This window comes from Anastrepha ludens, chromosome X (assembly GCF_028408465.1).
Source record: "Anastrepha ludens isolate Willacy chromosome X, idAnaLude1.1, whole genome shotgun sequence".
Classification (NCBI taxonomy): domain Eukaryota; kingdom Metazoa; phylum Arthropoda; class Insecta; order Diptera; family Tephritidae; genus Anastrepha; species Anastrepha ludens.
Window position 1 is genome coordinate 77,671,010 of NC_071503.1, and position 14,337 is coordinate 77,685,346.

At 39.4% G+C, this 14,337-nt stretch overlaps 1 protein-coding gene across 1 annotated transcript; it reads left to right on the top strand.

The window, feature by feature from the left end:
- The first annotated feature begins 2,555 nt into the window (after positions 1 to 2,555).
- LOC128869332 (uncharacterized) lies at positions 2,556 to 7,986 on the top strand. The gene has a single exon (XM_054111864.1). It carries the CDS (start codon positions 2,627 to 2,629, stop codon positions 7,763 to 7,765), a length of 5,139 nt encoding a protein of 1,712 aa, XP_053967839.1. The 5' UTR covers positions 2,556 to 2,626; the 3' UTR covers positions 7,766 to 7,986.
- Positions 7,987 to 14,337: the final 6,351 nt, after the last annotated feature.

Sequence of the window (14,337 nt, forward strand, 5' to 3'; positions counted from 1 at the left end):
AGACGCTATCCGAATTCCATAGCAAGATCTGTCAAATCTTTAATTTAGCAATGACTAAATGCGAAATTGATTACCCAGGGAATACTCACTCTCTACAGCAAGTCACAAAAGAAATGGCTATAGATTGCTTCCGCAATGGCATAAATGATGAATTTACTCAACACACATTATATGCAGCAAAACCAAGAGATTTAGAAAGTGCATACGCAATTGTCACGGAGATTCTTTATAAAAGGCAGAACAATCCGATACGACGAGAAGCATATAACTACCCCAAACACCCACAAAACGAAAGGAGGTATCAACCAGGAGTTCAACCTATTCCCCATATGCAAAGACCAAACCCGACACCAATGGACGTGGATACATCAATAGGAAGATTCCGGCAACCCACGAATCATCAGCAACAACAACAGCAATCGTATCAACAGAATCCCTTCAGAAACAACTATGAACGAGAAAGAGCAGGATACGCACCTTTCAATCCCAATAGAGGAGAACCATTTAAACGAAACCACCAACCAACGTCATCCAGATATAATATAGCACCGCAGAAACTACAAAGGATCAACCAAATAACGGATAATAATAGTGATCAGTCATTAAAGGTAAATATAGATGAAAGTGAATTTGAAAATAGAGCTACTTTTTTAGACGAGTAAATAATCTGCCGTGTCTTCAGATTATTTAACATGATAATAAAAAACTATTGGTTTTAATAGGCACAGGTTCGACATTAAATTATATTAGGAAAAATATTCCAAATGGAAAGACCTTCCCAGTTAAACAATTTGTTAGTAGAACTCTGAATGGTTCAAACACAATAAACTCAGCCAAGAAGATAAGAATGCTAGGACAAGAATTAGTATTTTTTGAAATCGAAGAATTAAAAGAATTCGATATGATATTAGGAGAACAATCCTTGAGAGAAATGAAAGCTAAGATAGATTTGTTCAAATATAAAATGATGTATGCCAGGAGAACAGAACAGAAGAAAAAAGAAATGGATGTCAGTCAAGTAAATTTCACAATAGGTGAGAGCAAATATAAAAAAGAGGTTGAAGAAATTATGAGAATTAATGAGGAAACAAATCCTATTTTACCATTTACAACAACAATTGAAGCGACGATCCGCACTGTTGGATCACCCTTTATGCTTAAATAACTTAACACTAAATATGTACAAATAAACATCCACTCATTGTAAATTTGCATACGTACACACACACACACACACAGTCAATATTACTTATTATTGCTCTCTAATGCTCTTTTAGTCTGATGAATCTTTCGCTTGTAAATAATTAGCATGAATTTCAATAAATCTTTTCTTGACTTATCGCTCACATCAAGCAGTTCACTACTGTCCTTTTAGTTCGCCAGTGATTTCGCAAGTTTTGCATAGACACATACATTTTGGATTTCGTTACTCGTTTTGTTTTTTACTGCGCAAGATATACACCCCCAATTTTCTCGGTTTTCTCGTCATCCAAGAAAAAGGCTTCTTGGAACAAACATTTTGGCGCCCAACGTGGGGCACGTGTATATCCTGCATAAAGTGAATCGCCTGATTCTTCATCATCTAACGGCTGGAGCAATAACAGCAATCAACCAATCCGCTAGAGCAACAACAACGTTCAACTAATTCGCGTTGTTGCTGCATTGTAACCTCTTGCTAGCAGTCAATTCGTATCGTGGATTTTTTCTGTTGTGCATATTTTTGGCAAGCACACAATACATTTCGTCACTCCAAAAGGTCGAATTCACCGTTCGTTGGAGACGTATACCGCTGCGCTGCTAAGCAAGCCGTTAACATCGCGTCGCTCTGCCATCACCACTTTCGCTGCTCTCGCACATTGAAGCTGCGTTGTTTGTGCATTTCTTCGTATTTTGGTTTGCTGTCGCTTGCTCCAACATTTGACCAGCACAGCAGTCAGCTACCCAGCAGGAATCAATCAACCAATTCGCGTTGTTGCTGCATTGTAACCTCTTGCTAGCAGTTAATTCCTATCGTGGATTTTTTCTGTTGTGCATATTTTTGGTAAGTACACAATACATTTCGTCACTCCAAAAGGTCGAATTCACCGTTCGTTGGAGACGTATACCGCTGCGCTGCTAAACAAGCCGTTAACATCGCGTCGCTCTGCCATCACTACTTTCGCTGCTCTCGCACATTGAAGCTGCGTTGTTTGTGCATTTCTTCGTATTTTGTTTTGCTGTCGCTTGCTCCAACATTTGACCGCCAGCACAGCAGTCAGTTACCCAGCAGGAAAAAATCAACTAATTCGCGTTGTTGCTGCATTGTAACCTCTTGCTAGCAGTTAATTCCTATCGTGGATTTTTTCTGTTGTGCATATTTTTGGCAAGCACACAATACATTTCGTCACTCCAAAGGGTCGAATTCACCGTTCGTTGGAGACGTATACCGCTGCGCTGCTAAACAAGCCGTTAACATCGCGTCGCTCTGCCATCACTACTTTCGCTGCTCTCGCACATTGAAGCTGCGTTGTTTGTGCATTTTTCCGTATTTTGTTTTGCTGTCGCTTGCTCCAACATTTGACCGCCAGCACTGCAGTCAGTTACCCAGCAGGAATATTTTCGCAACATCACATCGTGTTTAGCAACCATGTCTCTTGAAGAAGGCAAGCGTAAGCGCTCCAACATAAAGCGCAACATTTCGCGTATTAAATCGATCGTCGAAGCGGCAAGGGAGTCAGATGATAAACTTACCAATGCTGAGCTTCAATGTCGACTAGGAATACTGGAATCTTACTTCAAGCAGGCCTTATCCGTCCAAGCTGACATTGAGGATTTAGATCCACTTGACAACGGCCGCGCAGATCTGGAAGATAGCTACGTAGCAGTTAAGCTGAATATTCAAGCGCAACTGGGAGAAGATGCTAACGGTACAGTGCACTTTCCCGAAACGTCAACACCAGCAGTTGTTAAGCCCTCGTCGCATCTGCCAAGACTAACATTGCCAACATTTAGTGGCGATTACGCAGACTACAACAATTTTATTATGTCATTTACCCAGATCATTGCTCGCGAACCAAGGCTGTCGAACATAGAAAAATTTAACTACCTGTTGACTTGTTTAAAGGGTCCCGCGCTAGAAACGGTTCATGCATTCCAAGTCACTAGCGAAAACTATCCGAAGGCTTTGGATAGGCTCAAGCAACGGTTCGACAACCCAACGTTAATTTTTTTGGAAGGTATTGCCTCACTGTTCGCATTACCGGCACTGGAAAGGTCGAACGCTCAACAGCTGCGCAGTTTAATAGACAAGGCATCGGCAATTTTTAGCTCCTTGGAGTCAGTAGGAACGTTTGCAAACATCGCACATGCATTGCTAATTAACATTGTGATGGGCAAGTGTGATCAGCAAACCAGGAGCAAATGGAACGAGTCTCTGGACTACAAGTCGCTTCCAACTTGGTCACAGTGCACTCAAGTCGTGGAACGACATTGTCAGTTCTTGCACTCATGCGAGGCATCGTCACAACGAAAACCCGAGTCTGGCAAGCAAAATCGCGCAAGCAATCGCATGCAAAATTCGTCATTTGCTATCACTAACTCTAATTGTGTTCTTTGTTCCAGTTCCAACCATAAACTCGTCAGTTGTTTGAGGTTTAAGGAGATGAACACAAATCAACGCTTTGATCTCATCAAGAAGCATGATCTATGCATCAACTGCTTAGGCAATGGTCATAGAATGATCCAATGTCCATCCAAGAATCGCTGCCGCTCTTGCAATCGAGCACACCACACGTTGTTGCATCATGAGAATGCATCTCAACCCACTCAAACAACTCCAGTGGCAGGTCCCGCGTTCCAGCCTTCGGGGTCTACTCGACCTACATGGCAAACTTCATCTCAAGAATCGACAGCAACCCACTCGCACATGGGTGCATCGGAAGGTGGACAGGTGATTCTTGCAACGGCTATGATCCTGGTCAAGGACGTTACGGGTACGTATAAGTTGGGCAGAGCCCTCCTAGATTCATGCTCTCAACTCAATTTCATCACTGAGGATTTCGCGCAAAAACTACGCCTTCGACGTGAGAAACATAATGTGGGCGTTCGAAGCATTGGAGACTCGCTAACCAGCCTTAAGGCGCGTACGACCACGACCATCAAATCGCGCACTTCAGCCTTTCAACTGTCACTTCAATTCGGAATCACCTCGCACAAAGCATACCAGCCAGATGCCGAGATCGACACGTCCGGTTGGAGCTTGCCAGCCAATACCAAATTAGCAGACGAGATGTTTTTTAAGCCCCGGCGCATAGACCTGTTGTTAGGAACAGAGGCCTTCTTTGATGCTCTTGCTGTTGGCCAAATTCGACTGGGTCCAAATTTACCGACGCTTCAGAAGACGTTGTTTGGTTGGGTCGTCTCTGGTAGGTTTCGAGGTGACTATAACGTGACGTCATCATCTTGTCTGCTGTCAAATGAAACCTCAATCGACGAGAACTTGCAACGCCTATGGCAACTGGAAGCCATCGACACGTCACCAAAACCAACTCAGCCAGACCATCGAATTTGTGAAGAGCATTTCACAAAAACAACTCATCAAGACCACACTGGTCGAATTACTGTAAATCTGCCATTTAAAGACAACCCAATTTGTCTCGGAGATTCCTTCGATATCGCTCGTCGGCGATTCCTTGCGCTTGAGAGACGTCTTCTACGTTCGTCCGAAATCCGTCCGCAGTACATTGCCTTCATGGAAGAGTACGAAAGTCTTGGCCACATGTCAGTAGTAGCACACCCCAACTTGAAAGAGCCACACTACTATATGCCACATCACTGCGTGATTAAACCTAGCAGCACGTCAACCAAATTGCGAGTAGTGTTTGATGCCTCGTGCCGCACCTCAACACAAACATCATTGAACGATCATTTGTTAGTGGAGCCCACAATTCAACAAGATTTATACATGCTTCTATTACGTTTTCGTCTGTATCGTTTCGCCATCACCGCAGATATCACTAAAATGTACAGGCAAGTACTCGTAGAAAATAATTGTCGACAATTTCAAAACATACTTTGGCGAGCTTCCCCAGACTCAGATCTCCGCACGTACCAGCTCAACACTGTAACATACGGAACAGCTTCGGCCCCATACCTTGCGGTACGCAGCCTACACTACCTGGCAGACCAACATATGGCAGAGTTTCCGATCGGCGCTTCAGCAATAAAATCATCCTTTTATGTCGACGACATGTTATGTGGTGCCGACGATATAACCACGTTACACACACTCAGGCATGAAGTTGTTGAAGTACTCCGTCGTGGACAGTTTCCAATATCGAAATGGCACTCAAATCACCCAGACTTCAAGGAAGGTCAAGCAACAAAGGAGCTTCATATCAACGACGATTTTGTGACCAGTGCATTAGGAGTAACATGGCATCAACGAAGCGACGTATTTTCGTTCGGCTTTAACCCGAAACAGCAATACAATTCGGTTACAAAGCGGACAATATTGTCTATTGCCTCATCGCTGTTTGATCCACTTGGCTTGTTGTCACCATTGATAATCACTGCCAAGATTATCCTCCAAGAGCTATGGTTATTGAAGCTCGATTGGGACGAGTCTGTACCTCAGCACCTACAACAAGCTTGGACAAACTGCTTAGCATCATTAAACTCGATTTCGTCACTCATCGTGCCTCGTCATTGCTTGCAACCAACCATACGGAACATACAAATACACGGGTTTTGCGACGCATCAATTCGAGCATACGGTTGCTCTGTATACATACGTACGGAAGACCTGGATGGACATGTTGAAGTTCAGTTATTTACATCAAGGTCAAGAGTCGCTCCAGTCAAAAGGCAGTCGCTTCCCAAACTTGAACTTTGTAGTGCGCACCTTCTTGCATTTCTCTACGCAAAAATAAAAGATGTTTTTACTGATCAACCTCTAAGCAGTTACTTTTGGACCGATTCACAACTAGTACTGCATTGGCTTCAACAGCATTCAATAACGCTTTCAACTTTTGTAGGGAACAGAGTATCGGATATACAAGAGTTGACTGTAGGTGGACACTGGAGATACGTACCAACGCGCGAGAATCCTGCGGATCTTGTATCTCGAGGCTGCCCTACTGCAGAACTTAAACAATCGACTTGGTTTTCCGGTCCAGCTTTTTTGTTTCAAGATCAGACTAAATGGCCAAATCAAAAACCACCAGTTGACCTCGACGGAGACGTCATCAATTCGGAAAAACGCAAAACGACACTTACCACAATGATGGAGACAAACTACATTCTCAACATCATCAATGGCATTAGCTCGTACCCCCATTGCTTACGTCTAGTCGCCTGGTTATTCCGGTTTTTTGATTCGTCCAGAAAGAAATCAAGGTTCACTACCGCTTCACCATCGCCTGACGAATTGCGACGCGCTTCACATTGCTTAATATGGAACGTTCAACAGCATCACTTCTCTGTCGACTTTCAGTTACTAAAGAAAAATCGATCATTAAAAAGTAATTTAAAATTTTTGACTCCATTTATAGACACTTCGACTGGATACGAGCTTATCAAGGTTGGTGGCCGTCTGGACTACACCGAATTACCAGACAGCCAAAAACACCCATTGCTGTTGCCCAGTAATTCACAATTTATTTTGACGTATGTACGCCATTTACATCTTCGCAATTACCATGCAGGCCCAAAAGCCTTAGTCGCCTTGATCCGCCTTGAATATTGGATTGTGAACGCCAGAGATTTGGCCCGTCGCGTCGTTCGTTCGTGTGTGCATTGCGTTCGATACAAGCCCACCTTGCTGCAGCAAGTAATGGGACCCCTACCAAGAGAGCGTGTCCAACCAACACGTCCATTTGAACGCTGCGGAATCGACTTTTGCGGACCAATAAGCACTTACCTGCGAGTCCGAGGAAAGACACCTACCAAATCATACTTGGCGATATTTGTTTGTCTTGTCACTAAGGCGGTTCATATTGAGGTGGTCTCGGACTTGTCTACAAAAGCATTCCTGAACGCTCTAAAACGTATGGGTGGTCGGCGAAAGATGCCGTGCCACATTTTCTGCGACAACGCCACGAATTTTGTAGGAGCATCCAACCATTTGCAAGAGGTCAAACAATTTTTGTTCAAGCACGAAACCCAGAACGAAATTAACAAATATTGCTCTTCCGATTTTATTAATTTCCATTTTATCCCACCTAGGGCACCCCATTTTGGCGGCCTCTGGGAAGCAGCAGTTAAAAGCGCAAAGGGACTGCTCTATCGCACATTGGCTAATACAAGATTAACATATGAAGAACTGAGCACTGTAGCTGTGGAAATAGAGGCCATACTAAACTCGCGTCCGCTCTCACCGCTATCATCAGATCCCAATGACTTTGAAGCACTCACTGCTGGACATTTTTTGGTCGGGTCATCGCTACGTGCCCTACCCGAAAGCTCACTCGAAGAGAGAAATATCTCGAATTTGGATCGATACGATATGATTACGGCCATCAAGCAGCGCTTTTGGCGCCGCTGGTCTTCAGACTATGTCAATGAACTACGCTCACGAGTCAAGTGGACGACACCTACACCCAATCTTGCAGAAGGTACGCTAGTGATCATCCACGACGATAACCTCCCACCACAACGCTGGAAGCTTGGTCGCGTTGAGTCGACCGTACGTGGACGAGATGGTCATGTTCGAGTTGTGCGCCTCCGCACTACTAATGGGAGCTGTTGCCGGCCTGTTCACAAACTTGCCATCCTGCCAGTGTCTTGAAAGTGCATCCTTTCAACGGGGCCGGGATGTTGGATCACCCTTTATGCTTAAATAACTTAACACTAAATATGTACAAATAAACATCCACTCATTGTAAATTTGCATACGTACACACACACACACACACACAGTCAATATTACTTATTATTGCTCTCTAATGCTCTTTTAGTCTGATGAATCTTTCGCTTGTAAATAATTAGCATGAATTTCAATAAATCTTTTCTTGACTTATCGCTCACATCAAGCAGTTCACTACTGTCCTTTTAGTTCGCCAGTGATTTCGCAAGTTTTGCATAGACACATACATTTTGGATTTCGTTACTCGTTTTGTTTTTTACTGCGCAAGATATACACCCCCAATTTTCTCGGTTTTCTCGTCATCCAAGAAAAAGGCTTCTTGGAACAAACACGCACTAAAACTGAAGAGCCAATATGGACGAAACAGTACCCTTACCCCTTTTCAGACAATAATTTTATAAATAAAGAAATAAACAAAATGCTAGAGAATAATATAATTAAACCCAATAAAAGTCCCTATAACTCACCCGTATCGACAGTACCAAAGAAAGGAACTGACGAGTTAGGCAACCCTAAGAGAAGAATGGTCATAGACTTCCAGAAATTGAATAGCGAAACCATTACCGATAGATATCCCATACCTGATGTCAACATGACAATACAGAATTTGGGTAAAGCAACTGTTTTTACAACCCTAGATTTGGAAGCAGGTTTCCATCAGATAAAAATCAAGGAGTCAGACACCGAAAAGACAGCCTTTAGCATAAACGGAGCAAAATATGAATTCTTAAGGCTGCCGTTTGGACTAAAGAACGCACCTTCAATATTTCAAAGATGCGTAGATGACATATTAAGGAATTACATAGGAAAATTCGTGCATGTATATATAGACGATGTGTTAATATATTCATCCTCACACGATGAACGTATGGAGCACATAAGAATTGTTATAAATGCACTGCGCCAAGCAAATATGAAGATTTCATATGAAAAATCTCATTTTTTCAAAAACAGCACTGAATATTTAGGACATATTATTAAACATAACAGAATAACCGTAGACCCACAAAAAATTGAGACCATAAAAAATTACCCTGTGCCTATGAATCTGAAAGAATTAAGATCATTTTTAGGACTAGCAGGATATTATAGAAAGTTCATCAAAGGCTACGCCAAGATTACCAAACCCCTAACATTGTTTTTACGAGGAAAAAACGGTCTCTTAAAGAAAAATCAAAGTGAAAAAATGCAAATAAATTAGATGAAGAATCCATAAAAGCGATGAATATATTAAAAAAGGAATTACAAGCACAAGTCGAACTCTTTCAACCCGATTTCAATAAACCCTTTGATTTAACCACGGACGCAAGTAATTTTGCCATAGGAGCTGTGTTATCCCAAGGTAGAAATCCCATTTGTTTTATATCCAGAACACTCAGCGAGACGGAACAAAAATATAGCACAAACGAAAAAGAGTTATTAGCCATAATTTGGGCACTACAAAAGTTCAGGAACTATTTATATGGACGATCAGACCTTACAATCTACACGGATCATCAGTCCTTAACCTACTCTATTTCAGAGAAAAACCCTAATAATAAACTAAAAAGGTGGAAAAACCAAATAGAAGAATACGGTGCCAAACTGGTATACAAACCAGGTTCTCAAAACATCGTTGCAGACGCACTAAGTCGGCTTCAAATTAATCAATTAACCGACTCAGAATCGCAGCACTCTCAACTCAGCTCACCCACTGAAACCATAAGAAGGGTAGGCACTAGCTTAAACCATTTTAATAATCAAATTATTACCCAAACTAACAATGGATTAGTAAGAATTGAAAGTAAAAATATATTCGGAAAATTTAGACACACCAAGGCGTACTACACCCAAACAATATTAACGCCATAATCACTACCGAAGAAATTCTATATCAAATAAAAACCACACTAGTACAAACTTTCCCAACCACTACTTTTGTAATAGCAAATGCATTAGTCAGAGACATCACTGACGAAAATGAACAGAATGAGATAGTTGAACAAATACACAGAAGAGCACATAGAAATTATAGAAATAATATAAAAGAACTCTCTGAGAGCTATTACTGGCCTAACATGCAATATATGGCAAAGAAGGCAGCACAAATATGTGAGATATGTAAAAAATGTAAATACGACAGACGACCGAATAAATTACTTTACGGAAAAACACCAATACCAAATGAAGTAGGTACACATTTGCACATGGATACATTTTTTATGGACAACCAAACATATATAACTACAGTAGACAGATACTCAAAATTCTGCTATATAAGAAAAATACCAGATAGGAAAAACTCATACATATATTTGAATGAAATACTATCACAAATATTCCCATACGCAACGAACCTAACAACCGATAACGACCCGACATACGTTAATGTAATAGCAAAATCCCTATACGATCGACTACATATACAGCACACAGCAGTGCCACCACAACATTCGACAACGAACGGTCAAGTAGAGCGGACGCACAGCACAATAGTGGAGCTAACTAACTTACTAGTAAAGGAAACCAAAGGTAAGCACGAAGAGGTGATATTCGAAGCAGTACGACAGTACAATAAAACCATTCACTCGGTCACAGGACATAAACCCGAGGACGTGTTTTTCAACAGAGGAGAATACGACTATAAAGTCATCGGAAATAGAATTCGTTATAATCAAGAAAGAGATATCACCCAACAGAAGGCACCGAACAAACAAATTACTTACAAGAAAGGAGATATTATTTACGTTAAGAGAAGCCGAAGAAATAAAAAACATGATAGATTCATAAAAAAAATAATTAAACAGGATAACGGTAAAACAGTCACAACAACTGATAATAGAATAATACACAAAGATAACATCCGTACGAACTAGAAATTAATCTCATAATAATAATAATCTTGCTGTGCATAAACAGAAAATAGTGAACAGCCAATTTGAAAAAAAATACTAGAAAAAATTAACCCTAAAGCTTTTACACAAAAAAATTTAACCGAAGTACTTTATGAACTTAATAACCTCATGACAACTATTGTATTAACTTAGCAAAAAATAACAATTCCTTATCGACTTCACTAGACTTAAAGGAAATTACGAGAATTATATCGCATGAACAAACAGATATTTTAATAAAAAATATTTTAGAATACTCAGAAATAAAAATAGCTAATACGAACAAAGTTTTATTATTATGTATAAATATCCATCCTAGGATAGAAAGGAAATCAATACGTAAAAATCAATAAATGTAAAGATTTTATAGATCAAACTATATGTAAGCAGAATAAAAGGGACGAATGTACAATACAAATATTGGAGAAAAATAATGATCAATGTAAAATGATAAAAGAAAAAAATCCACCCTTTATTAATTATGGTAACGGAAACATTATTATTAGCGGATTAAATATATTAAACAACGAGATTTTAGATGGAGATTTTTTAATTTATTTCAAACCCAATGTAACATTAAATAATGAAGAATATATAAACATTAAGGAAACTATGGTAAAAATACTCCATAAAAAGCATAAAGAAAATCTAGATATATTAGAATACTTAGAATCTCAATCAGAATACAAGTTCAATAATCTAGACGAAATATCATCCATATTTGTACCAATTGAACAAAATCCAATTAAGGCTACATTTATAACTATATTAATTATAACCCTATTAATCACAATCACCAAACTATTATTACAATTTAGAGTAAGGAGAAGGAATATACTTTTTCAAGGAGCACTAATACAATGTCAAAAAGACCATGAAGAAAGAAAACAAAAAATACTAGAGTCCAAATTGTAAATGAGGACATTTAATTTTAAGAGGGAGGAGAGTTAGTGTAACAGAAAACACACTACTGTACCGATGACATCATCCAATGTATGATACAGAATCAGTAGTTTACATAAAAATATTCCTATTCAGTAGTTTACATAAAAATATTCCTATTCAGCAAATAGTAAACAAAATAAACATTATCGGCAAATAGTATTTTAACATTATCAGCAAATAGTAAACAAAATAAACATTATCAACAAATAGTATATTTCTATTATCAGCAAACAATAAACAAAAGAAACCAGAGCCTATAAATAGACGATTAAGCATAGAAATAAGTCAGTTTATAATTGACATAAGTACATATTGATACAAATAAAATATATCTTTTTATTTAAACATCAAAAGTACTTATTTAACTCGCGCAACGTTTGCGTTAATGAACACTCATTTTGATAATAAAGTTTTATCATTTGAACGTGCTGTTCAATCGTGTAACTTGCCTTGATGATTTGGCATAAACAACTGAATAATAAACAGAAGATTTGACAGATGTCACAAAAACAAAATGGGGCTGCCACAGGGCACCAAAATCGACCCGCGCCAATTGAAAAACCCCTTATATGTATATATACACTACCGGTCAAAAGTTTGGGTTCACTTACATTATTTTGGAATTTTACACAATAAAGTCGGCTTATTAGTGGTTTTGTTTTTAAAACGTGCGTTCTGCTACTAGTTTGAGTTTAGGAGATTGTTATTTTTTACAAAGTGACTGTGGGAGACGCGCAGATCAAGCATGAACGGGTTATGACTTGCTGCATTCTGTCAATGCGTCTAGTGCCTATTACGCGTAACATCTTACTGCTGCAAAACTCGCTTCAAGAGTTATATTTCTAATTGTTGGTGTCATCTTTGTTATCAAAAAGGTAAGTAAAACAATTTTTTGTATTCCAAAAAATAACTGTTTTACAAAAACTTACATACAAGTCGACGTTATACCAAAATTATCTTCTAATTATTAAAATTTAAATAAAACTACATATTTCTTGTTTTATTATTTAAAATGGGTCGGAAAGCAGAGCTTAGTGTAGAAACACGAGCAGTCATTGTAGCACTACATGGAGAAGGCTATTCAACGCGAAAATTTGCTTCGAAATGTAATGTCTCTCAAAATGCTGTCATGAGAACGTTACAAAGAAAGAGCGATACTGGATGCAATCAGAGTCGTCATCATTCTGGGAAGCCTAAAACTACGCCAAATGGAGAGGATAAGTTCTTATGTGTTGTAAGCAAAAAAAATCGTTTTCTAACAGCCCCTGAAATTCGCGAACAACTCAATTCCTCGCGCGAGGCTCCAGTATCTGTTTCGACGGTACAGCGACGACTAAGAAACTACGGCCTAAAAGGGTGCGTCGCCGCCAAAAAACCTTTACTTCGAAAGCAAAATAAAGTAAAGAGACTTAATTGGGCTAAAAAACATAAAGAGTGGACAACTGAACAATGGTCTAAAGTCTTGTTCACGGACGAGTCCAAATTTGAAATTTTCAACAAACGACGCCGCCAACATATTGGCCGTTTGTCGGTGAACGCATGATGAACCAATGTGTTGTTCCCACAGTTAAGCATGGTGGAGGGTTGGTGTTAGTCTGGGGATGCTTTGCTGGAGAAAAAGTTGGAAACATTGTACAAATTAAGGGTATCATGGACAAAAAAGTCTACCACAACATACTTCAACGGCACGCTTTTCCGTGTGGGAAAAGACTTGTGGGCAGCGGATTCGTTTTCCAGCAGGATAACGATCCTAAGCACACTTCAAAATTTTGCCAGGACTACATTGCAGCCAAAGAAAATCAAAAACAACTCAAATATATGGAATGGCATCCTCAGTCGCCGGATTGTAACCCGATCGAGTTGCTGTGGGACGAGTTGGTCAGAGAAGTAGGAATATTGCAATCTACTAATACAAAACAACTTTGGACATTTCTACAAAATTGCTGGAATCAAATAACAGCAGAATCTTTGCGTAAATTAGTTAATAGGGTGCCCAGAATATGCGATGCTGTAATACGAGCCAAAGGCGGATATTTCGAGGAAACGAAAATATGAACAAATACTTGGGGGTTTCTTTAAAAGTTAACATATTTTGTATTCAACACAATTACTTTCTGTAAAATAACAATATTAAAAAATCTTTGACGAAGAAAATCATGATTATTTGAATTTTTTTTACAATTTTTCAAGTGAACCCAAACTTTTGACCGGTAGTGTATATATATATATATATGGGACGTTCCACGTCAACCGGTACACTAGCCGGTCCAAAATTCTATGGGACCGATTTTGAAGTCCAAGGTCTCAAAACGATCGCCTGAATGTCCACTATTGAAAACCGTCTGGCCCATTGAGAAATTCAATATGGCGTCCAAATTATGGCGTCTAAGCTGACTAAAAATAAGAGTTTATTTCAAATCTTGTGTGCTCCTAAGAAAACCAGGAGCAATGAAAAAAAAGTAATACTGATTCTTTATGTTCTTAGGGTCGCAGATTACGATTTCGGAAGCAGATTTCCAAAATTCAAAATGGCGGATCCAATATGGCGGCCGAAGATATTAATTTATTTCGATTTGTTTAAAATGTATTTCTATGGGGTTTTTGGGGTCGCTGATTACGAATCTGAAGTCAGATTTTTTAAATTCAAAATGGCGGATCCAATATGGCGGTCAAAAA